This window comes from Carlito syrichta, unplaced genomic scaffold (assembly GCF_000164805.1).
Source record: "Carlito syrichta isolate Samal-C Ts95f unplaced genomic scaffold, Tarsius_syrichta-2.0.1 Scaffold309784, whole genome shotgun sequence".
NCBI classification, from domain to species: Eukaryota; Metazoa; Chordata; class Mammalia; order Primates; family Tarsiidae; genus Carlito; species Carlito syrichta.
The window spans coordinates 622,603-649,213 of NW_007253880.1; the positions used below are offsets into that span (position 1 = coordinate 622,603).

The window sequence follows — 26,611 nt, forward strand, 5'->3', positions numbered from 1 at the left end:
TACTCCCTAACTCTGCCACAAAGCAAAGCACCTGCACAATTGGTGCCATAATTCCCGTGATGCTGAGGCCTTTTTATTACCCAATTCCTTCCTTGAAATTAAAGTAAAATAACCGCTCTGTACTGCCACCTGGTGGTGAGTATACGAAACCATGCCCTTGAAATTCTGTGATAGCCATTGGAGCTATCCGATTATTGTGTAATCCAGTGAACTCAGAAGAAAACAGAACCTACCAAGACAGACTCCAGGGAATATTAGTAACAATGAAAGCAATAGCAACAACATTCACAGTAGCTACACTATCTCATTTTCTTTTATAACCTTAGGCTACATAACCTCTCAGTGTCCATTGACTTATTTATCTATTAAATACTGGTTCCTGCATTAAAGGGCCATAAAATTGGAATGAATTACTACATGAAAGTCCCTAAAACAGCCAGACATGGTGGCTCACACCTGTTAATTCCAGCACTTTGGGAGGCCAAAGCAAGAGGATTGCCTGAGCTCAGGGGTTCAAGACCAACCTGGGCAACTTGGTGAGACCTCGTCTCTACAGTAAATCAAAAAATTAGCCAGGCATGGTGACGCACGCCTGTGGTTCCAGCTACTTGGAAGGCTGAAGTGGAAGGATTGCTTGAGCCCAGCAGGCCGAGGCGGCAGTGACTGTGAGTGTGCTACTGCACTCCAGCCTGGGTGACGGTGAGAATACAACTAAAAAAAAAACAAAAAGATAAAGTCCTCAAAACAGTACCTAATAAACACTCAACTGCCAACTACTTATTGCAATTATCAAGTACTGGCAGTCTGCCAACATTAGAGTAAGTACCACCATACTTTTATCTCATATAATTTTGAAAACAATCCTGATAAGCAGAAACTGGTATCATTCTCACTGGGGAGATTACACAACTGATGTTCACAGAGGGGAATTCACATGCCTAGAAGCCACAAAGCCAGCGAGGGGTTGAAGAGGAGTTACCCACCACTCTGACCCCAACTCACCTATCTGCTATGCTGAGCGCCGTTGTGGTGGGTGGACCTTCCCAAATGTTTATTTAAATTCTGCCCTGTCCCATGAGGATCACATGTGTGCACGCGCACACACACACACACACACACACGCAGACTCTAAGCTCTCCTAGGGAGCACCCAGGTGCTATTGTTTTCTCAGAACCTAGCACAGTGCCCGGTGTATACCAGAGCCCCAATAAAGCATTGGGAAGTCAGTGAAGACGCTGCACTGTGACATCCATCCACACCTGTCTTAGGGACAATAAACTCATGGCTACATCAGAAAAGGGGGACAGTGCTGTCAGATCCTAAACAGAGGAGAAGGCCATATGAGATGTTTTTCAGGGTCGTCAAAATGATTGTCATATACCATTGTAAGGACGGGGTCGGGGGGGAATGGAGTGATGTGATCACTATCTTGTTTAAAAAAACAAACCAACTTATTTCCACATTCACCACAGACATCAGGGATCCTGTGAACCCGGCAGCAATAATGTCACGGGACCAGGCCCAGCCTGTTCCTCAGAGTTTCCTCGATGGAAACGCCACCGGAACGGCGTAGACGCCTCTCAGGTTCACAGCCTCCGCAAGGCCAGCCTCAGGAAAGGCCAGGGAGGCTGCCTTTAAAGTGGTAGGATCCATGGACACAGGGTGTCACTAGGAACCACCAATGTCAACCCAGGCATTCCACTCTCAGAGATGGATTCCTTTGGCTTCTAAAATTATTTTTTACATGGTTTCCTATTAAGAGGCAGGTTGACCAGGGCACCCAGGGTCACTAGCCAGTGCTCTGAAGCCCACAAGGAGCCCACCCACCAGGCCCATTCTCAACTGAGGAAGGGTGGGGAGCACCTCCACCCTCAGGGATCTCCCTGATCTGAGGCCCTCTTCCCTCCCAGGAGCTCTGCGGTTACACACACTCTGTCCCATCCTAAGCCTGACCCACAGTGCCTCCCAGGCTTGAGGGAATGAGACAAAGAACTGGTGGATGAGGCAGGAAAGCCGAAGAGAAGCTTTTTCTATTCAGCAGGATCACGACTCGCGATCAGCGTGGACTTGGGACCCAAGCAGTGGTATTGCCATGGCTGGTTTACAAACTGCTGAGTGGGGTGCCTACCTGCGAGAAGATAGTTTTTTTTTTTTTTTCCACTTTTCTTTTATTTGTTAGTTTCCATTTGTTTGGATTTTGGTTTTACTTTGTTTTGTTTTTTTATTTCAATAGCTTTAGAGGGTACAAATAGTTTTTGGTCTGGGCTTTAAGTGTACCCCCCACCCCCAACTGTACACATTGTACCTGATAGGTGATTTTCCATCCCTCCATCCCCTCTCAGCCTCCCACTTCTGAATCTCCAGTGTCCATGACACCATTCTCTACGACTTTGCAGATTCTTAGTTTAGCTCTCACATGTGGTGTTTGGTTTTCTGTTCCTAAGTTAGTTCACTCAGGATGAAGTTCTCCAATTCCATCCAAGTGGCTGCAAAAGACATTATTTCATTCTTTTTGACAGATGAGTAATATTCCATGGTATATATTCATCACATTTTCACAATCCACTCATTAGTTGATAGGCATTTAGTGTGATACGGTGTCTTTGCAATTTTGAATTGTGCTGCCTTGAACATGCAGGTGCAGGTGTTGTTACGTGACAACCTCTGTTCCTTTGGGTAGGCGGCAGTGACTGTGAGTGTGCTACTGCACTCCAGCCTGTCTTGATGCCGCCTGCAGCTTGGTTCCTGGGAGCCATTGAGATAGCAACATGGAAACCAAGTCAGTGAGTGGACGTTTCCCGGCCTTCTCACTTGACTGGTTAGATGGTTGGATTTGAAAGAGCTTTGATGTCACAGGCTTATTTTGCAGGTAAAGAAACTGAGAAGCTGGGTATAATGGTTCACGCCTGTGATCCCAGCACTTTGGGTGACCGAGGTGGGAGGATTGCTTGAGCCCAGGAATTGGAGTCCAGCCTGGGCAACATAGCAAGATCTTATCTCTACAAATAATAATAATAAAATTAGTCGGGCATGGTGGCACTCCTGTAGTCTCAGCTACTTGGGAGGCAGAAGTGAAAGGATTGCTTGAGCCGAGGAGGCCAAGGCTATGGTAAGCCATAATTGTGCCACTGCACTCCAATCTGGGCAACAGACCGAGACCCTGACTCAAAAAAAAAAAAAAGGAAAAGAGAAAAAAATTGAGGAATGAAGTGATTGACTTGGCTAGGAGATGAAATTCTTACACTGGGTACAGACTTTGCCTTGCTAAGTTTACCCATACACCATATTACAGTATTAGTTTGGGATGTAAGACTCCCCTGATGATTAAGAGACGGTCATTTTGATAGCTGTTCTTCACAAAGTAGCTCACAAAATATGAATTCTGTTTGTTAATAAGTTTGTTACAGAAAAAAAAGTTCTCTGGGCAAATGATTTGGGGAAATATTTGAATTAAAGACAGTGAACCTCTTCCTTTGCGTAACCATGAATGTGTGCATCTTTAATCTCCGCGTCTCAAGACTACTTTCTCCTCCTTTTTAGGAGGAAAACCTATGAACTCATCTCTGCACACAAATATCCCATCAAACCCAGTTCTAGGTGATGCTACCACATATATCCTAATATATGGACTATTAAGAATGCCTCAAATGACCCTTTGATGGTACTACTAAAAATAGTCTACATATAATCTTTCAAGTTCTCCAAAATAACAGAAGCTCAGCTTTTTTAAGGAGAAAAGTAAACACACCAGGAAAATGTGTCCCAGTGTGTTTTCCAAGCCTCTCCCAAAAGGAGGAAATGGTTCAGGCTGGAAAATAGATTGAGCAGTCAGGAGTTCATCTCCTAGTCTTTTCTCAGCTGTAGATTCAGTATCATTCATGTGGTTGGGCATACAGCCTCTAATTTCTTCTATAAGGGAGATTCAGTGTCTGATGGTAATAGTAGCCATTCATTCCTCTGGAGTCAGAACCTCAGTACTCAGCAGTGGATCACTGAATATTTGTCCACTTCGCCTGCTGACTAGGTTGCATGAAATCCCAGGCTGTGTTTTCTAAACTTTGCATGTTAGCTTTTCAAAACAGTTGAAGTTTTCATGTTTCATTTTCTTGTATCTCTCTTCCAAATACTCCAACTTCTATAAACTCAAACCACTTCCCTGCCGCTGCTTTGAAAGCTCGTTGGAGCAGAACGCCCTTGACCCTGGGATTGCACAACAGAGGTTCTGCTATTTCCCAAGCTGGGCAAGGGAACCATGGTCTCTACTGTCTCTCTCAACTTATGCCATCTTGTTTGTAGTTTGGACCGCTGGGGAATGTAAGATCTGATCATGGAAAGGAGGAGACCCTTTTATTAGCGTGTTGTATAACGTCTCATACCTGTCACTCCTGCATTCCCACCTGTCACTCACCAGTCATGCCCTCATTTGAATAGCAAGCAGGAAGTGCTCCTGGCAAGCTGGCTGGGTATTGTGTGTGAGGCGCTTGTGTGTAGTTTGGGGGCATGGATGGAACAAATAGCCCACCACACCAAAGCTCTGGAGTGCGAGTCTCTCTCCAAGTTGCAGCCACAGCCTGAGGACGGGAACTATAACGCTTATCTGCCTCCCAAGTTCTAGAGTCTGGGACTGGATATTGATCAAAGGTCTTCAAAATATACACAGGATGACACCCAAATTCAGAAAGGTCAGCGGACTTTTGAAGTGTTCCCTTCTAAGTCCTTTCTCCATGGTCTAATTTGTAGGGAATTTTTTTAAAATAAAATTTTCTTATTTTTAAAAATAGAGACAAAGATCTCACTATATTGCCCAGGCTGGTCTCCAGCCCCTGAGCTCAAGTGATCCTCCTGCCTCGGACTCCCAAAGTGCTGGGATTACAAATGTGAGCCACTGCACCCAGTCAGGAATATCTTAATATCAGTGATTTCCTGGAGGTGTTTGGTCCTAGCTCAGATTGTGACAAGCAGAATAAGGACCCATATTAGGTTAGTGCTTTTGTTTTTAACGTCATACCTTTATTAAGCTTTTTTTTTTTAATTGAGGTCTTACTCTGTCGCCCAGCCCGGAGTTCAATGGCACCATCATGGCTCACCGCAGCCTCAACCTCCTAGACTCAGTGATCCTTCCACCTCAGCCTCCCAAGAAGCTGAGACTACAGGCATGTGCCACCACACCCAGCTAATTTTTTTAATTAATTTTTTTAGAGACAAGGTCTCACTATGTTGCTCAGGCTGGTTTTGAACTCCTGGGCTTAAGCAGTCCTCCTGCCTCAGCCTCCCAGAATGCCAGAATTACAGACATGAGCCACCATGCCCAGCCTAACCTTTTTATTTTGAGATAATTTCACACTGAACAAAAAAGTTACAAGGAAAATACAAAGAATCCCTATATATCCTTTACCCAGAATCCCTAAATATTAACATTTTATAACATTTGCTGTGTTATCCTCTTTCTTTCTCTATACACAATTTTTTTTCCTGAATCATTTTAATAAGTTGTGGATAACACAGTTATTTATCTCTAAATAAGGTTAAGTATCCCTTATCCCAGATGCTTAGGACCAGAAGTGTCTCACATTTTGGATTTGGGGATATTTGCATATATATAGCGAGATGTCTTAGGGATGGGACCCAAATCTAAACAAAAAATTCATTTACATTTCATCTATACCTTATACACAGCTTGAAGATAATTTATACAATATTTTTCATAGTTATTTTGTGCATGAAACAAAGTTAGACTGCATTTTGACTGTGACCTGTCTTGTGTGGTCAGGTGTAGCACTGTGGATATTCAAAAATTTCAGATTTTGGAGCATTTTGGATTTGGGGTTTTTGGATGAGTTATGCTCAGCCTGCGCTTCACTGTGTATTTCTAAAAACAAGGGCATTCTCTTACATAACCCAGTGCCATGATCAAATCAGGAAATAGCACTGATTAAATACCACTGCCTAAGTTACGGCCTTACTCTGATTTCGTTGATTGTGCCAATAATAACCTTTAAGCAAGAAGGACATGCATCCTTTGGTTATTACATCTCTTAAGTCTCCTTTAATCTGGAATAACTCCTCAGTCTTTCTTTTTTTTATTTAATAGCATTACATTATTTTAAGAGTACAGACCAGTCACTTTACATAGTATCCTTCATGTTTTGTTTCTTCTTCTTTTTTTTTTTTTTCTTTGAGACATTGTCTCTTTCTGTCACCCAGTCTAGAGTGCAGTGGTTCAATCATAGCTCACTGCAGCCTTGAACTCCTGGCCTCAAGCAATCTTCCTGCCTCAGCCTCCTGTGTAGCTGGGACTACAGGTGTACACCACCACACCTGACTAACTTTTTAGTTTTTTTGTTTGTTTGTTTGTTTGTTTTGTAGAGACAAGTTCTCACTGTGTTTCCCAGTCTGATCTCAAACTCCAGGGCTCAAGGGACCCTCCCATTCACCTCTGCCTACCAAAGTACTGGGTTTACAGGTGTGAGCTACCGCACCTAACCTCCTCATGGGTAATTCAGAGTACGTTCTTTTGGCAGGAAAGTCACAGAAGTGATGCTGAGTCTCAGGACATCCTATTATGCCATTGATGAGCCCCATTACAGCAACATTATCTTTGATTACTTGGTTAAGATGTTCTGCACCAGGTTTATTCACTACAAGGATACTATTCGACCCTTAAGTACATGGCAGGAGACACTTTGAGACTAAATATCCTGTTTTCAAATTTTCATCCCTGGGTCTCAGCATCCATTGGTGATTCTTGCTTAAATCAATTATTATTATGATGGCTGTCGAATGGTGATTTTTCTAGTTCCATTATTTTTATTATTATTATTTTTGGAGTTAGAGTCTCACTCTGTCACCCAGGCTGGAGTGCAGTGGCATGCTCACGGCCACTGCAGCCTCAACCTGCTGGGCTCAGGCGATCCTTCTGCCTCAGCCTTCCAAATAGCTGGATCTACAGGAGCGCACCACCACATCCAGCTAATTTTTTGATTTATTGTACAGAGGAGATCTTGCCCAGGCTGGTCTCGAACCCATGGGCTCAGGCAGTTGTCTTGCCTCGGCCTCCCAAAGTTCTGGGATTACAGGCATGAGTCACTGCCCCTGGCTATTATTATTATTATTATTATTATCATCATCATCATCATCATCAACATAATTATTGTAAGAGACAGGATCTCACTCTGTCACCTAGGCTGGAGTACAGTAGTGCAATCATACCTCAAATTCACTGCAGACTCAAACTCCGGGGCTCAAGTGATCCTCTTGCCTTAGCCTCCCCAGTAGCTGGGATTAGAGGCATGCACCACTATGCCCAGCTAATTATTTTACTTTTTGTAGAGACATGGTCTCACTATGTTACTCAGGCTGGTCTTGAACTCCTGGCCTCAAGCAATCCCTCTGCCTCAGTCTCCCAAGTAGCTGGGATTACAGGGACAAACCACTGGGGCCATCCTGGTTCCTTTATTTCTCATATGTTTGGTGGCTGGCTTCCTATTTGTCTCTTCCCTTTATTTATCTCCGTGTGAACTTGTGAATCTTTGTTTTAGTCAAAGGCCTATAATTTTTTATATTAGTAGTATTTATTTTAATACCGCAAGTGTTCCAGATTTGGATAATAAAACTCCTGCGAGCTGATGGCTGTGTACTTTAGACCTGACCCTGTTATTCTCTAAGACAATCACTGTTTAAAGACAGCTCTTTCCAGATGACTTGAATCTTTTTCCATATTACACTTGACTTTCTGATAAACAGTCCATTTCTCTGCCTGTTTAGGCCCTGTATCCCCTCTCCCCTGACCTCCACTACTACCCCTGCTTGTGAAACAGAATTTTTCCAGCAAGGAGTCTTCCCCAGTAACTGACATGATGTTAGCACAGCTATCTTCAAGCCCCAAACAGAGGCAGCCCCCAACAAGGGACCCAGGAGGGGACAGCGCCAGTAGGGGGTGGACATGGCCATCCTGATGGTGTTTGCCTTTCCCCTGTGTAAACTGAGCCGTGATTGCAAAGGCTCTGCCCTTTGCTTCCCTGCTGCTTTTTTCCACTCCAAAGGGAAAGCAAATTTCGATTCTGCTCGGTAGTAAAGGCTCCCCACAGCGGAGTCCTTCCCTGTCAGCTAGGTGTTGTCAGAAGGAAGAAGCAGGTGGACTGCTCACTTTGAACCCATCTTCCTTCAAAAGAGCATCTTCTTTTTCCATTTCCACGTGTCACACGCTGGACTTTTCTTGCTGCCCTGGGATCCCAAGAACTCCTTGCCAAAAGCACATTGTGGCTGTGGGAGTGACATATGAGCAAAGAAATGACTCGAATGTGATATGACACGTCCTATAAGGAAGAATAATCGTAGATACGGGCGTGCAGGTGTTGGGTGTGAATACATTAGTCCCCACCCTTTTCATCAGCAGTCAACCTTGGACGTTGCAGCCTTTCTGGCTGAGAGAGGGAATGTTGCCCGGGAAGGAAAACACAGGGTTAGGTGAGAGAGGACTGAGCCTCTGACCAGGAAGAGACTGTCCCCCTGAGCTCCGGAGAGGTGCAGAAGCATGGCTCTCAGGTATGGGACTGGGTCTGTAGGAAGCCTGTGTGGTATGCCCCAAAGGGAGGCAGTGGGGGCGATCCCCAAAGGGATCGGGGGAAAACCACCAAAACATCTTTTTAGCTGCTTGGCTCTGAACAGTGGAGATCCTGTGATCTTCCTGGGGGAGGAGGTGAACCTAGACACCACAGATGATGGAGAATTTCTCCAGGAAGCAGGAAGGGGTCGTTTAGGGGTTAGGCTGTCACATCTCAGCAGTCTTTCACTTCAGTACTAGTTGTTCCTGCGGCCTTGGCCACAGCAGCAGAAGGTGGGCCCCACCCCTGCGAGGGTGTCCCAGGGTCACTCTCGCCTCTGAGGAGCTGGGAGGCAGGGTATTGCTCAAGACATGCCAATGGGATTTTCCTCTTCGTTCTTTCCTTCCTTCTTTCCTTCTTCCTTTCTTCTTTTCTCTTTTTTCCTTCCTTCCCTCCTTCTTCTTTCTTTTCTTCCTCTCTCCCTCCCTCCCTCTTTCTTCTGTCTTTCCTTCTTTATTTTTTCTTTTTCTTCTCTCCCTCCCTTCTTCTTCCTTCCTTTCCTCCTCCTTCCTTCTTTTTTCCCCTCCTTTCTCCCTCCCTCCCTTCTTTCCTTTCTTCTTTCCTTTCTCCCTTCCTTCCTTGCTTTCTTATTCCTTCCTTCCTTCCTCCTTTATTTTCTTCCCACTTTCATTTCAGAAGAAAACCTTCCCCTTGTACAACTCCTGAACTCACCATCATAAAGTTAACTTGATATTTTTCAATAATTAATATTTTATGATCGCTCCAGTTACAGTATCGCAATCCTGTCTGTCCTCCTTGTTTCTCAAATACTTTTAAACCCTTTTTTCTTTTTCTTTGACTCTTTTTTTTTTCCCTACCTATTGTCCTAATTTTTTTTTTTCAACGCAGTCCAAGATAGACAAAGTCATTGCAGGATTTCGGCACAGATTGGGGGCAGGGGGAGGAGGCGTGCCGGGGGAAAGGGACACATTCTGCTTCTTACCTGTCAGACTCATCAGTAGGGACTGAACATGAGTGGGGAGTAGAGGCCAGGAACACAATCCTGGGCTTTGGAAATGGGGTGATTTCAATGAGAGAACTTTGCAAGAGTAGAGGCTATTCACGTGAGTGACTGGCTAAGGCTCTCAGTGATTTCTCTCTCTATAGAGCTGTTGTTGTTGTAACTGATGTCACCATTGGGATTACAGGCATAAGCCACCATGTTCACCCTTCTTTGGCCCTTATTCCAGAAACACAGCACTGTAAATACTCATGTTAGTGTGTACATGTCCTGGCTACTAGTTTACATCTTTCTTGGGTGCAAGCCCTCTTTTTTTTTTTTTTTCTTTATTTTATTTTTGAGGGTCAGGACCTCACTCTGTTACTCACTCTGGAGTGCAGTGCTGCAATCATGGCTCACCACAGCCTCAACCTCCCGGGTTCAGGCAATCCTTCTGCCTCAGCCTCCCTAGCAGCTGAAACTACAGGCACGCACCACCATGCCCGACTAATTTTTTAATTTTTTGTAGAGATGAGGTCTTACTATGTTGCCCAGGCTGGTCTTGAACTCCTGGGCTCAAGCGATCCTCCTGCCTCAACTTCCCAAAGTGCTGGAATTACAGGCATAAGCCACCATGTTTGCCCTGCTTTGTTTTTTAATATGCTGTATTCAAACAGGGCTGGGTAAGACCTTGGTCTATGCTTAGTATGAGTGTTAACTCATATAATCCCCCGACAACAGTATATGGTAGGAATATTCTTAACTCTGTTTACAGACGAAGTGGCTGAGACCCAAAGTCACATAATACCAGGGCTTTCTGTCCCCAGGACCCAACCTTGTAACACCTGGGGGACGTGATTGGTACAAACTGGAAATGTCATGATTGGTTACACACACACAAAAGGTTCTCAGATGTTGCTCATTTTCATCTATAGCCATCAGATAATCATACTTCATTCCACAAACATTTATTAACTGTCTACTGTATACAGATGCTATCCTGAGTGCTGAGGAGTCAGACTTGCTGACTTCATCCTACAAAAGATAAATAATCAACAAACACATGCTGACAAAGGAGAACAAGAGTGAAAAGGGGTCGGGGAAGTGGCCCAGAGGATTCTGCTACAGATTCATGAGTCTTTCCAGGAGGAATCTGAGCGACGTGGGATTTGGTCCCCAGGAATGACGTGATTTTGGGATGTACTCATTTCCTGTGCTGCTGTAGCAAATGAGTACAAACCTGGGGGCTTAAAGCAACAGATATGTATTCTCTCCCAGTTCTAGAGGCCAGAAGTCTGACTCTGGTATCGGCAGGCTGAAATCAAGATGTCCCCAGGGCCACACTCCTTCCAGAGGCTCTCAGGGAGACTCTGCTCCCTGCCTCCTCCAGCTCCGGGGCTACCAGCCCTCCTCGGCTTGTGACCTACTCCAGCTTCTGCCTCCCTGGCCACATGGCATCTTCCTTTTCTGTCTGCAGCTTCCTTTTCTGTCTATGAGCACATCTCCCTCTACCTGCCTCTCATAAGCATTCCCGTCATTGTATTTAGGGTTTACCCAGATAATCCAGACACATCTCACCATCTCAAAGTCCTTAACTTATTCACATCTGCAAGGATTTTGGTGGGGTGTGGGGGGAGGTTGGCAAATAAGGTAACATTACAGGTTCTGGGGATTAGAACGGGGATACCTTTGGGGAGCCAATTTTCAGCCCACCACAGCGGGTTATTTGTGGATTTTATTTTTCAGTATAAATATAGTGACTGATTATCCAGTGTATACTTCTTTAAAAGTTTCTGTCATCTACACTGTGGGCAAAGACTTATGAAGTAGCACCCTGGGAAATTTATCCACAGTTGAAAGAAGGAATGAGCCAAGTACGGTGTCTCATGCCTATAATTCCAGCACTTTAGGAGGCTGAGGCAGGAGGTTTGCTTGAGCCCAAGAGTCTGAGACCAGCCTGGGCAACAAAGCGAGACCTCGTTTCTGAAAAAAAAAAAAAAAAATCACATAAGACCAGGCTCGGTGGCTCAGCCTGTAATCCCAGCACTTTGGGAGGCCGAGACGAGTGAATTGCCTGAGTCCGAGGATTCAAGACCAGCCCAAGCAACTTGGCAAAACGTCGTCTCTACAATAAATTAAAAAATTAGCTGGGCATGGTAGCACGTGCCTGTAGTTGGAAAGTACTTGGAAGGCTGAGGTGGAAGGATTGCTGGAGCCCAGCAGGTTGACGCTGGTGTGGCCGTGAGTATGCCACTGCACTCCAGCCTGGGTGACGGAGGGAGACTCCAACTCAAAAGAAAAAAAAGTCAAACAAAATTAGCCAGGTGTGGTGTTACATGCTTGTAGTCCCAGCTACTCAGGAGGCTGAGGCAGAAGGATCACCTGAGCCCAGAAGGTCAAGGCTGTGGTGAGTTGTGATTGTGCCACTGCACTCCAGCCTGGGTGACAGAGTGAGACTCTGACTCAAAAAAAAAAAGAAAGAAAGAAAAGAAAAGAGGCTGGGCTCAGTGGCTCAGCCGCCTATAATCCCAGCACTTTAGGAGGCCGAGGCAAGTGGATTTCCTGAGCCCACGGGTTCGAGACCCACCAGGGCAACTTGGTGAGCCCTTGTCTCTACAATAAATCAAAAATTAGCCAGTGTGGTAGTGCACGCCTGTAGTTCCGGCTACTTGGGAGGCTGAGGCAGAAGGATTGCCGGAGCCCAGCAGGTTGAGGCTGGGGTGGCCAGAAGCATGCCACTGCACTCCAGTCTGGGGACAGAGTGAGACTCCAATTCAAAAAAAAAAAGAAAGAAAGAAGGAGGAAGAGATGACAGGGAGGCAGTGGCATACCCAATGATGAATGATCTCTCTACAGCATGTGTCATGGAGACAAAGGGCTGGCACTTTAAATTCTTCTGTTGCTGGCCAGTCTTTTTAAAAGCTCCAGATGTGGTGGCATGTGTCTGTAGTCCCAGTACTCGGAAGGTTGAGGTGGGAGAATCACTTCAGCTCAATTGGTTGAGTCTGTGGTGAGCCAGGATCACATCACTGCACTCCAGCCTCTGCAACAGAATAAGGCTCTGTTTCTAAATAAATAAATATTAAAATGCTGTAGATGTTAGAAAAGGAGAATGAGTTCCACACTCATTTTTAGAATTTTCAGAGGAAAGAGCAGCTCAGTGTGGTCAGTTGTATATGAGAAGAAGATTTTGTTTAGAGGAAAATAATCAGAAAAAGTCCAGCCTGAGAAGGGGCGGGGTACAGTGGCATCCACCTTCTGCCAGGAAGACCAAGGAACCACGTCTTTGAAGGGCAGGACAGAGCCCATGAATTGTCACTGAGATTGTCCCAGCCACGGGAAAGGCAGAATGGGAGCAATTTAGTGCAGGTGAAGCTTGTGCAAGGACTCAGGCTGTGACATCCCCCAGGGTCAGAATCGAGAAACACAATAGGTCAGCCACATTACCCAGAAGTCCTGTAATACCTGAGAAACTGAGTTCCCGGCAAGGAATCCTCTCAGCCTCTGTTCACCTGCTGCCATGCATGGGATGTTCCCTGTGAGGTTTCCATATCCTCCGGAGAAGGTGACGGGTTAGGAAATGGCACCCGTCCTTTCTCCAGCATTCTCTCCAGCCTGTGTGTTCCTCCTCCATAAAATGGGTGAAATACACAACCCTCAGGGTTAGTATTTCAGGGGGGTCTGGCACAGAGGCAAGTGTCAGTGAATGTTCCTGTTTGTTTGCTTTTGTTTCAATAGCTTTAGCGGGTACAAATAGTTTTTGGCCACATGGTTGCATTGGATAGTGAGGAAGAAGTCTGGGGTTACGTGTACCCACACCCACCTGTGCACACAGGACCTGCTGGATGATTTTCCATCCCTCTTCCCCTTCCCACCCTCCTCCTTCTGAGTCTCCAATGTCCATTACACCATTCTCTATGCCTTTGCAAGTCCTTAATGTAGGTCCCACTTAAAGTGAGAACATGCAGTGTTTGGTTTTCTGATTCTGTGTTACTTCACTTAGGATGATGGTTTCCAATGCCATCCAAGTTGCTGCAAAAGACATTATTTCATTCTTTTTGATGGCTGAGTAGTATTCCATGGGGTATATGTATCACATTTTCATTACCCACTGATCAATTGATGGGCATATAGGTTGGTTCTATATCTTTGGAATTGTGAATTGTGCTACGGTAAACATATGAGTGTGGATGTCTTTTTTGTGTAACAATCTCTGTTCCTTTGGGTAGATACCTAGCAGTGGGAATGCTGGGTCAAATGGTAGGTTGACTTTTAATCCTTTGAGAAATCTCCATACTGATTTTCAGTGTACTAATTTACACTCCCACCAACAGTGTATTAGTGTTCCTTTTTCACCACATCTGTACCAGCATCTATTTTTTTTTAATAATGGTCATTCTGGCTGGTATAATGTGGTCTCTCATGGTGATCAATGAATGTTTGAGAATGCAAATTTAGTGATTTTTAGATACATGGTATTCCTGGTAACCAGCACCCACCCTGCCCCACGTGGAAATTATCCTTTTGCCAAAAGGAGTGACTGTATTCATTTTGAGTATCTAGGGAAGAAAAAGCAAACTTAATGCCTATTAAAGTATCATTCACAATGTTCTTTCTCTTTTATACTTTATTTTCCAGATGGTAACAAAAAAATCATCCAGATGGGGTGCAGGTGCTGTAAAATGATACAAAGGTAAAGTTGAAAAAATACTTCATCTACACGGGGTTTTTGTGATGATGGCGGAGTCACTATTAAAGACCGCACGTGTATCCGGTGTATTTCTCCAACTTGGGGCACCATAAACATTGACAAATTAAGATTTGGAACCCTTTTGGTATGATTTAAGAGGACATGTGGCCTAGATTTTTATGCTTTTTTTGCTCCCTGCCCAAAGCATGTTGGGAATACCATCCGTCTCTGAGAGGGAATTTGGTTTGGGTGGAATTTACATTTCTCCAGAGAGCTTCAGTGCAAAGAACAGCTTGGGTTTCAGAGGATGCCAGAAATGGCATCACTGAAAATAAATTGCCCCAATCACATATGTGCTTTTCATTTTGTCCATATCACATTTCATAAAAATGTAGTACAAATGAACTTCAACATAAGATAAAGGAAAAAAATTAACAAATGAACTTCCTTCTTTAACAAATAAAATTCTTTTTCTATTCTAGTTTTATGCCACACCCATACATATCTAAGTTTTACTTATCATTATAATATGATGTTTGGCTTTATTCAAAAATAGTTACTATTATACATATCTTTCATGCAAAGACAGACTTCATATTTATCTTTTCTTTTCATTTTTTAAGTGATAGGGTCTCACTCTGCTGCCCAGGCTAGAGTGTAGTGGTGCCATCATCACTCACTGTAGTCTCGAACTCCTGGACTCAAGTCATCCTCCCACCTTGGCCTCACAAGTAGCTGGCGTGAGCCACTGCACCCAGCCACTATTTTTCATTTTAATGGCTGCATAATATTCCACTGAGGGAATGCACTAACAGCACTTAACCCCTTATGTCCCATTCATGAACACTTGTTTTACCTTTTTTTATTTATTTATTTTTAATCAATATTTTTTATTTTGATATTGTGGGGTACAGTTAAGGGTTAGGTATACAAATATGCTCCATTCAGGCAACCTTTTTTTATTTTAAGATTTCATGAACCATTTTGTATTTTACCTTTTCTCCCTCCTCCTCCCATCCCCACTTCTCATCTTAAGCTCTGTTTCCAGTGGTAGAACAGTTTTATACCAACCATATCCATTTGATTTATACACACTTATGTAGATTTTTAAAGTAACTAATCACAGAGATTGAATTAGCAGGAATTGAAGAAAGAAACAGAGTGTGTGGTAGAAAGTACTCATAAAAGGCTGGGCACCGTGGCTCTTGGGAGCTAGCACTTTGGGAGACCAAGGCAGGAAGACTGCTTGAGACCAGGAGTTCGAGACCAGCCTAGGCAACATGTGAGACCCTGTCTCTACAAAAAAATTTTAAAAATCAGCCAGGTGTGGTGATGCATGTCTGTAGTCCCAGTTACTCAGGAGGCTGAGATGGGAGGATCACTTGAGCCCACAGTTCAAGGCTGCAGTGAGCTATGAATGCACCACAGCACTCCAGTCTGGGATACAGAGTGAAATTCTGTTGTAAAAAGAGAGAGAGAAAGGGGGATGGGGAGAAAAGATGGAAAGGATAGAGAGGGGAGGGGAAGGCAGGGGAGGGGAGGGAGGGAGGAAGGAAGAGAAAGAGAGAAAGGAAGGAAGGAAGGAAGGAAGGAAGGAAGGAAGGAAGGAAGGAAGGAAGAAAAAGAGAAGGAAAGAGAGAAAGAAAAAGATGGGGCCAACCTGACTGATCTTCATTGTTCCCGCCCCCAGCTATCTCTTTGATCCAGTTCAAGTGCCCTCACCTGGCTATGTCAACGAAGTCAACAGCTGCAAGGTGGATGAAGACAACACCGTTAAATTAAAAGGCAAACAGAGCAGCTACGACCTTGTGCGGAGGAATGACTCTCAGAAGGAGGGCTTGAAGAGGACTGAGAGCAAAGGCAGGACAGCTGGTCCACAGGAGCCTGACTGGCCTCCACAAGGACCGTTCCCACAGGGGAACCTTGGAGGGGGACACTGTGCGGAGAAGACTGGTGGTGCCATCAATGGCATCGGCCCCACTGCCCCTCCGCAGCCCACTGGGAGTCCCAGGGCCTCCCAGGGTGACAGGGGCTCCTGGGCCAGTACTACAAGCAGTGCTCACCCAACGCAACCCTTCCTGGAAGGAGGGGACACTAGGAGGCAGGAGTGTGTCCTGCTGGCCTCAGAAGAGACCCCAGCCTTACAAAATGGAGACTCCAGAGCCCCTCCTAAGGCAGGAAGTCCTGCCTTGGAAGTACAAGACCGTGTCCTCCAGATACCAGCCCCAGATTACCCTCAGTTTGGGGACCCGGCTGTAGACAACGTTGATCATGAAGAAAAGGACTATCTTTTCGAGAACCACACTGAGGATGACCCCCCAGAGGGAATTCACCCCACGGTGGAGGAGCAAGGCTTGCATGGGCCCTTCTCCATGAAGAGAAGCTGGGATTCCTTAAATGAAGCCGTGGCCACAGAAGTTCTGAGTGTCTACTTCAGAGAGGGGGGCTCTGCTGATGCCATGCCTGAGGCTGACTCAAGAGCCAGGCCCGAGCATGCCCATGCCCCCGACGGAGACAGGGATGGGGAGATGGCAGAGGAGGACGCGGCGGTGGCAGAAGCCCTTGCAGCTTTAGAAGCTGCCACTGCAGGAGAAGATGTGGAAGAGACAGATTAGGGGAAGGGACTCATGCGGCAAGCCAGGGAGTAGCACGCTGAGTGTGTGGAGACGCGTCCGCTCCCTCGACGCACAGCCGATCGTCCTGCCAGCAGTCGCCGGCACAGGTTGACCAGTTGTTTACAGGCATCATCTGTTCTGAGTGTCACTACCTGTGCCTGCCACTCGTTAAATACTTGGAGCATCACTCTGCGTTGATGGGCTGCCATTCAGGACACCAGAGTAAAAAATCTGAGTGGGCCATTATGCCCATGTCCACAGCAAATGCAAAAATTAAGCAGCCTGATTGCCAGTTCTCAGCATTCTCCAGAGTACGTGGCACATAGGTCCATGCAAATGCTCCGAGTTCCCAATGCTTGACCCCAAGAGCACACAATCACAGAGCATTCTGAGCGACTCTGAATTCTTTACCTTGCTTTTGTGAGAGCCAAATACGGTACCCAACCCGGAAAAGGTAACCACCCCACTTAAAGTGCCTAATGTGTTCCCAGAGCATGGCTTAATAACTTCAGGGACAATCACCCAGGAATCTAATAACTAACCACTTGTTCAACAGCGAGTTCTAAGCTAAAGCAGCTTTCAGGCTGGAATCAAAGTCGCCAGTAAACAAATGGTTAGTCATTAGCTGTGACATGATTTTAAAACACCTGGACCTTACCTTTTTTACATTATTATTTTTTGATCTCCTTTGGTTTTGGGGAGGCTGGCCAAAATCATTTTGGAAACTGCTTGTGCCATACTTGGGTTTTAAGTTTCAGAACAGAAAAGCCATATATGGAATGCCATTAAAAGTCTGATTCTGATTAAAATATAATAACGTGTGTCTCTCTCTTAACTCAAAGGTGGTTCTAATTTTCCCAGGCTATCAGTAACCCTGGATTTTTTTGGTTTTGTTTTGATTTAAAGAACTAGACTTCAAAACTAAATTCAAAAAGAGATCTAGTAGGCTTGCAGAGGACGGAATTGACTCTCTCTCCCTCAAGTTCAAACTCCTTTCATCTTTTATTTTTGTAGTAATGGGGTCTTGCTATGTTGCCCAGACTATTGTTGAATTCCTAATCTCAAGTAATCCTCCCATCTTGGCCTCTCAAAGCTCTGGGATTATAGGCATGAGCCACTGTGCCTGGTCTCAAATTAAGCCTCTCAAGACCATGACTACATTACTGATCATACCTTAAAAATGAACAAGCCCTCTCTGGATTTCAGCTTTCTAATTTACAGAAACAAGGACAGCCATTCTGACATAGCCCACTGAAGAATTTAGAGGAGTTAAGGATACTAAAAACTATTTAGAAAAAAATAAATATGAAAGATGCTTTAGTCTGGTGTTTTGTAACACAGGTTCTGAAACCTGCCCTTGGCTTTATTTCTAGCTTTGCCATGTGACCTTGGGCAAGTAATGTATCCCTTCTTTCTACCCATTTCTTAAGCGAAAATAATAGTGTGTGCTTGTAAAGATTAAATGAGATTATGCAAAGGTTCAGCACAGTGCCTGGCACAGAGTAGACACTCAAAAAAATAGTCTTATTAGTTCAAAACAAATCCTTTAAAAAACATTATATCCTCACAACTAAAAACTCTAATCCTGTGAATTATTTATAATGTTATCATGTTGGTAATTATCCAACATAAAACAAGATGTCTGAGCCTTCCAGCACCTGTAAGGATGGCACCCTTACAAACGCTTAATGAACATGCATTACCCTGGGTTGGTTTGGTATTATAGTGGCAAACCCATCTCTACATGCAAAGTTGCTCAGAGCCCTTAAAAGATAAGTTATTGGCATTGTTAATTGCATTATAGATGTGTCTGCTGTTGTGTTGAGTACCAAATGTTTAATATTTCAGAGCACACATTCCTTCAATACGTTCTCAAGCGTATCAGTTGGGATTGTGTTCAGCAGCATGGGGTGAATGTCTTTTACAAATAGAGGTTTATTTACCTCTTATAAAAAAGAAGTCAGGCCTAGCGTGAATCCCAGCACTTTGGAAAGCCAAAGTAGGAGGATTGCTTGAACCCAGGAGACTGAGACCAGTCTGGACAACATAGTGAGACCTCATCACTACAAAAAAAATTTTAAAACTAGTAACACATGCTTGTAGTTCCAGCTACTTGAGAAGCTCAGGCAGAAGGATTGCTTGAGCCCAAGAGGTTGAGGCTGCTGTGAGCCATGATTGTACTCTAGCCTGGGCAACAGAGTGAGACTCCAACTAAAAAAAAAAAAAATCTGGAAGTAGCGGTCCAAGCTGGTAGGATGTTCCATGTATCAGTGCGACCCATCCTTTGATCATTTTGGATTCCTTCCCTTTGTCACTTTGTAGTCAGAAATGGCTGCTGGGTTCCAGCCATGACATTTTCATTCCACAGCAGTAAAAGAATAAAGAGCCAAAGCCCCATTCCCTCTCTGCTAAGACCTCCCAGAAGTACAGTCAGCCATCTCCATATACCTCATTGATCAGCATCTGGTCACTTGGCCACATCAAGCTGCAAGAGGAACTAGGAAAAGTTATCTTTCGGCCTGTGTGCATGGCTGTTGTGAATACATTCAGAATGCAGGTACGGAGAAGAACCAGACAGTGAGTTTTGAGGCTGTCAGTTTACAGCCTCTGCCACAGAAGAACATAAGCCTTTGGTGTAGTGGAAGGACTGGACAGCTTCCCATCCCAGCTTCCCACTGATATGTCCAAACCGGGTAAAAGAAGAAACAAGAAGGACTAAGGAAAGGCATTAGGGCAAACAGGTCTCTTTCTCTTGCCCAGAAATACACTTGTACATCTTCATATTTTTTTTTTTACATATATAGTCTATATATACTGTGTGTGTGTGTGTGTGTGTGTGTGTGTGTGTAGGGGACCAAAAAAAACCCGGAATTATTTTTTGATAGGTGGGCCCCTAGTAGTCCAGGCTTCCCCTACTAAGTGTTCTAGGAACCCATCAGCATCAGTGTGCCAGCAAGTGTTGTGAGAGGCTGCATTTGGCATCCATGAATTTTTTTTTTTTTTTGGAGATTCTTTCAACCCATTTTTCCATTTCGTGATGGGTGATTTATGAGTGCACCTGCCCACAAAGCACTGAGTTTTCAGCAATTTTTCACCAAAAATGGCATGCCCTTGTGCCCCACCCTCCTCATTCACCCGATCTCACCTCAAGCGACTTTTTTTTTTGTATCCCCAGATGAAAAAAGTCCTTAAAGGGAAATGTTTTGCCAGTGTGGAGGAGGTGAAACAAAAAATGGCAGAAGCCCTAGAAAGCATCAAAATTGATGAGTTCAAAAACTGTTTTGAGCCGTGGAAAAAAGTCTCAGTAGGTGTATTGCCATCAATCAGAGAGTACTTTGAAAGTGACTAGAGTTTAAACATAAGAATAAAGTGACTAGAGTTTAAACATAAGAATAAATACTCAATTTTTAATAAATAAATTCAAGGTTTTTGAGGGTTTCCCCCTTGTAAATAGGAAACTGGATATTTTCCCCTTGCTGTCAAAGCATATGATAGCAAACTGTAATAACTGGCAAACTAGATCTCCAAAATAATGAAGAATATTGTAGGTTTCTTGGTCAGGTGTGGTGGCTCATGCCTGTAATCTAAGCACCTTGGAAGGCAGAGTCAGGAGGATCACTTGAGCCCAGGAGTTCAAGACCAACCCAAGCAACAGAGCGAAAACTCATGTCTACACAAAATAAAAAAGTTAGCTGAGCATGGTGGCGCACCCCTGTAGTCCCAGCTACTCGGGAGGCTAAGGCAGAAGGCTCATCTGCGCCCAGGATATTGAGGCTGTGTTGAGTCATGATCATGCCACTGCACTCCAGCCTGGGGAACAGAGAGCAATCTTGACTCAAAAAGGGAAAAAAAGAAAACGACCTTCACAAGCTGGTTGAGATATTATGCAGATAGCCAAGATGTCTGAGTGCTAATTATGGGATTGTGGTATGGTATAATAAAAGTATACAAGCAGGACCATGGGGACACAGGTCTAAATGAATTTGAGAGAATAGAAATTGAATTTATTATTCAGGCCCTCCATGCTCAGACAACCCTGCTCTCATTGAGTAAGGAGGCTGTATGGTGGTCCGTGAAGGGGTGGACAGAGTAGCATTTAGGCAGCTGCTACAAGTTTGGTCTCTATCAAGAGTCCATGTTACCCTGTGAACAGAACTCCCAAGTTGAGGCAAAAACCTATGTTTGGAGCCCAGCGGTAGGGAGTTTGGCTGACCTCATTTTTTGGCCATCTTGAACTCAATCTTTAAAATCCTAGAGGAGAACAAAAGGATGTGTGTTTGTCTAACGAGACTCAGCTCTCATTGCGCTCTCGGCTTCTAGTGATGGGAAAAAAGTGCATCAGGGATTGATTCACCAGGAGCCCCTGCAGGTGTGCAAGACCTCCGGGTCTTCAGAGGCTCCCCCCACACGACGCATGCCTGGCCCTTCTCACACCTCTAGTCCCAACAAATCTGGGATGGAACCTGGTTCCCCAGTGACCTAGGGCTTAAAGTTCTTAACTTTTATGAGCCTCTGTGTTCTCATCTGTAAAATGAGGATCCTATGTCCCAGTATAGAAAGCAGACATTCTCAAGCTTCAGTGTGCCCCTGAGGCATGTGGTGTGCTTGTTTTTTTAAAAAGCAGATTTCTGGGCCTTACTTTTCAGGGATTCAGATTCAGTAGGTCTTGAGCCGGGGCCTGGCATCTTCATCATTGATGCGAGTGGTCCAGCCACACTTGGGATGTAGCAGGGATTGCTTCAGCTTTTTATTTTATTTCATTTTATATTTTATGTTATTTTATTTTATTTTTTAGAGACTGGGTCACATTCTGTCCACCAGGCTGGAGTACAGTGGTGCTATCATAACTCACTGCAGCCTCAACCTCCTGGGCTCAAACGATCCTCCTGCCTCAGCCTCCTAGCAGCTGGTACTATAGGCATGCATCACTGCACCTGGCTTGCCACACCTTTTTGATCGTGCACCAGTTATCAATTAAAAAAAAATACCACACACATCCCGAATACAATAAATGTTCTGTCTTGTTCCAATATGTTATATATTTTGTAGAGCAATACTAATATAGGGTAACAATTAACAATCAATCATAGTTTTAATATTTTTTCCCCACACCTCTGGGGTATATGAAACTGACTTTGGAAACCACTGGTTTTGAAGATCAAATGAACTAGGATGTATAAAAATACTTTGTAAAAAATGGGGCTCATTTTTGTGTGTGTGTGTGTGTTGGAGTCTCACTCTGTCACCCAGGCTGGAATGCCATGGCACAGTCACGGCCACTGCAGCCTCAACCTGCTGGACTCAGGTGGTACTTCCACCTCAGCCTTCCAAGTAGCTGGAACTACAGATATGCGCCACCACGCCTGGCTCATTTTTTGATTTATTGTAGAGACACAGTTTTCCCAAGTTGCTCAGGCTGGTCTCGAACCCCTGAACTCAGGCAATCCCCTTGTCTCCACCTCCCAAAGTGCTGGGATTACAGGTGTGAGCCACCGTGCCCAGCCAGGGCTAATATTTTTGAAGCCACGCGTGTGAGCCATGCACTTAGAACACAAGCACACCTGCAAATGCACAGACTAATGCCACCCACCTGTGACACTTCACTGTCACCTCTACTGCCTGCCCTCTGTGCCTGGTTCACAGGAGACGGCTGCATTTACTGCTTTAAAGCATTTTGGAATAGTTAATATAGAACTAGGGTAAAATATAACCTAGAGACCACAGGGTCAGCGAAGAATTTCACTTATCTCCCTTATCAAAACTGCACATTTCAAACTAAGACAAAAGGCTGGCAGGGAACAGGCTGATCTGAGTATTTATTTAGTTGGAATCTTGCTACTTTGAAAGTACAACCATACAATTTATCCTGATATCAATTACCAACTTTAGAAAATAATTCAGTTTCCAGGTCTCACTCATCCTTTTCCATTCTCTAAAATATTCTTAAAACTATCAAAGATGGCATATGTAAACCTCGGGGTTTTTATAAATAAAAAAGTTTTCACGGGTCAAAGAGAGTTCATGCTGTCTACTCATCAACTGACATGCTGTCTCTGTCTTAGATGTTGACACTTAGAAAGAAAACAAGTCTTGGGCAATCCCCTCGGGTCCCCTCCCACTGTGGGAACTTTTCTGTCCTCTCTATAAATCCTGTTTTTGAAAAGAAAACAAAAGTCTTGAAATGCCAATTTATGAAGCCATAAGGTATGGGTGCTAAGACTTTCATGACATCAGCCATAAGCCAGGTGACAAACCAGAGAGGAGGTTAAAGTTTTTGAATCACAAGTTTATAGAAAAAAAAATTGATAATGAGAGGACTATATCTTGTGGACACTACTTCAAAATAATTTGCCAGATAACACAGCTATGTTTTTGAAGACTTATTCAATAATAATTGATAGATGCCATCAAGTTATGGATTGTGGTATTTTTATAGGTGCAAATATAACTTAACTTTTTGGTTTTTTAAAGATATTTATTTATATTTTTTGAGTTAGAGTCTCACTCTGTCACCCAGGCTGAAGTACAGTGACACGCTCACAGCCACCATAGCCTCGACTAGCTGGGCTTAGGCAATCCCTCCACTTCAGCCTTCCAAGTAGCTGGAACCACAAGCAAGCACCACCATGAGCAGCTAATTTTTTGATTTATTGTGGAGACAGGGTCTCACTAAGTTGCCCAGGCTGGTCTCAAACCCCTGGGCTCAGGCAATCCTCTCACCTTTGCCTCCCAAAGTGCTGGGATTGCAGGCGTGAACCACTGTGCCAGGGTTATAGTTTAACTTTTTAAAAACTACCATGTATTAAGCATTGAGTGCAGTCAGGCATTGTTCTAAGTCCTGTGCGTGACCCTCTCACTGAAGTCTACCAGGACTCCATGGGGTTAGGCTTGATGGCCCCCACTTCACACACGGGGAAATAGAGGCTCAAAGAGCTAAGTCATTCATTCACAGTCACACCACCATCAGTGGCAGAATCTCACCTGAACCCAGAACAACCTGGTGCTTTTAAGGAATACATAAAACAGCCTCTCTGTAGAGAAAGCCATGTTGTCATTAGACAAAAATAAGAACTGGATCAAAATATGAGATTTCTCTACAGACCAAAAGTTTCCAAGGGGAGAAAAAAAGCCTTTGGTCTCCGAGATCTCAGAGGAAGTAACAAGCAATTCACAATAAAGTGAATTCCAAGATCTGAAAGACAAGGGAACTTTAATTTTTTTATTTTTTTTAATAGAGACACGGTCTCCTTATGTTGCCCAGGTTGGTCTCGAAATCCTGGACTCAAGAGATCCTCCTGCCTGAGTCTCCCAAAGTGCTGGGATTATAGGCGTGAGCCCCCATGCATGATCAGAAGGATCTTTACCAAAAAAAAGCAGTAAAGTTAAAGACAACACAAACTTGAAAACATAAAACTATATGTATTGTTAATTGGGAATAAAAACTGAGGGATTTGGGGGTTGTGAGGAAGATTTTGAAAAGAATGGAAAAATCAGTCAAGTCCCTGTTACCCCCATGCCCATGGCAAGTCAGGCCATCAAGACACTGGGTTGCAGCAGAGAAAGGTTTAATTACAGGGCCGCCAGAAGAGGAAACAGAGGAACCTCAAATCTGTCTCTCCAAGGAGTTTGAAGCTAGGGATTTTAAAGTTTTTGGAGTAGGCCAAAGTGCAGAGATAGATCACTGATTGGTCAAAGAGTGCAGGGTAAAGTCATGGATGCGAAAAATGCTTCCCACACTGCTCCCGTTCCTCTGTGGACAGCCTTCCAACCAGTGGGGATCATCTGTCTCACTGGAATTTGGAAAACTCTTAATACCCTTAAACAAAGGCCTTGTGATTCTAATATCAGAACTCCTAAGCATAGACAATGGAGAGGCAGGTGGTCGGTGTCCAGTGCTATGTGACTTTTGGTTACAAGGGACCAAAGTGTGAAGCCTGAGCAATCCTGATTATGACTATTTCTATTCTGAGTTCATGTTGACCCTCTGAGGACAACTTCAGCCTTATCTATAAAATCTCTGTGATTGTCTACTCTCAATGACATTTTTACAGCAATCCTAGGACCGTGACTTTCCTTTTCCTGCCTGAGGAGGAGCGGAGCGGAGCCATACACACTGCCCATGAACAGCCAGTGCATACCTTGAGGTTCGTTTGGTCATCTGTAAAACAGAGTTGATGGATGGCTGTGCCTCTCTCTGGGGGCAATGAGACACAATTGAGACAAAAAGTGCTTAGCAGATAACCAGCAAGGGGAAAACAATGCATGTTAGATGCGATTTTACTACTCAGTGAAGGTCATTTGGGCCTTTTATGAGTAACACTCAACACTTTTTAAAATAACTCTTTTTTTTTTTTTTTTGAGACAGTCCCCCTATATTTTTCAAGCTGGTTTCAAGAAATCCTCCTTCCTTGGCCTCCTGAAGTGCTGGGATTATAGGCATGAGCCACCACGCCCAGCCATTAAATAAATCTTCACTGCTACCCACCTAAGCTCTCTGATCCACTTCTAATAATATTAATCTCTAAACTGGGTAAGTTATTTTCTACCTATATCATTAATCGTCATCTAAAGGCAAAAATGCATCTTGGAGGCACTTCAGTTTTAGTGTTTTTAAAGTTATTATTACTTTTATCATCTAACAACTTTAGGACACACTGAAATTTATGCTAACTTACAATTTTAAGTCACATTGCATTTGAATATTTACAACATTAAAACTGGTCATATATTGTATCCTTCCTTACCTCAGTAAGTTTTTATAAAATAAAATGCACCTTTTTTTTGAGTTGGAGTCTCACTCTGTCTTCCAGGCTAGAGTGCATTGGCACGCTCACAGCCACTGCAGTCTCGACCTGCTGGGCTCAGGAGAACCTTCCGCCTCAGATTTCCAAGTAGCTGGAACAACAGGCGCACACCACCACACCCAACTAATTCTTTTGATTTATTGTAGAGACAAGACCTTGTCAAGTTGCCCAGACTGGTCTCAAACCTGTGGGTTCAGGCAATCCTCTTGCCTCGGGCTCCCAAAGTACTGGGATTATAGGCTTGAGCTACCATGCTCGGCTAAAATGTACCTTTAATACAAAACAGAAACCCTAGGAGGTTTGGGAGGGCTGATTAATGATTTTGGAGAGGTTGTGTTTGGTATGGTTTTTATTTAGTATGTCTCTTGGTATGGTTTTTGTTTGATTTGGTCCATATTAAGATATTCATGCAGAATAAGCAAACCCATAAATTTTGCCATTTGGGTATAATACTATGGTTCCAAGAGCATATTATCTATGATTTCTCAGCTAGGTTAAATTGGAAATGAGACAGGTGCAGTGGCTTACACCTGTAATCCCAGCACTTGGGGAGGCCGAGGCTGGAGGATTGCTTGAGCCCAGGAGTTCAAGACCAGACTGGGCAACACAGCAAGATCTTGTCTCTCAAAAAATTAGCTGGGCATGGTGGCTTCCATCTGTACTCCCAGTTACCAGGGAGGCTGAGGTAGAAGGATAGCCTGAGCCCAGGAGGTCGAGGCTGCGGTGAGCTGTGATCCTGCCACTATACTCCAGCCTGAGCAACTCTGACAAAAAACAAAACACAAACAAAAAAGCCAATCACACACACACACAATTTGTAAATGTAAATAAATTGAGTTCTTTTCAAATGCCTATACCCCGTGCACATCTGATCATAGGAGTGATATGATATCATTTCAGCCTAAACAGAGAATGAGAACACGCACCCTATCCTGTAGAGCTGGGTCCATTCTATATCA

The 26,611-nt window shown here is 44.1% G+C and overlaps 1 protein-coding gene across 1 annotated transcript; it reads left to right on the forward strand.

Moving 5' to 3' along the window:
* Positions 1-14,204: 14,204 nt before the first annotated feature.
* On the forward strand, positions 14,205-17,652 carry CUNH4orf19 (chromosome unknown C4orf19 homolog). Its single transcript, XM_008067836.2, has 2 exons — positions 14,205-14,236; positions 15,924-17,652. Exons 1-2 carry the CDS (start codon positions 14,205-14,207, stop codon positions 16,846-16,848), a joined length of 957 nt encoding a protein of 318 aa, XP_008066027.1. The 3' UTR covers positions 16,849-17,652.
* Positions 17,653-26,611: the final 8,959 nt, after the last annotated feature.

Coding starts and splice junctions, on each gene's coding strand:
- CUNH4orf19 (XM_008067836.2), top strand. CDS start 14,205: ATGGGGTGCAGGTGCTGTAAAATGATACAAAG. Junction 14,237..15,923: donor TGCTGTAAAATGATACAAAG/GTAAAGTTGAAA, acceptor TCCCGCCCCCAG/CTATCTCTTTGATCCAGTTC.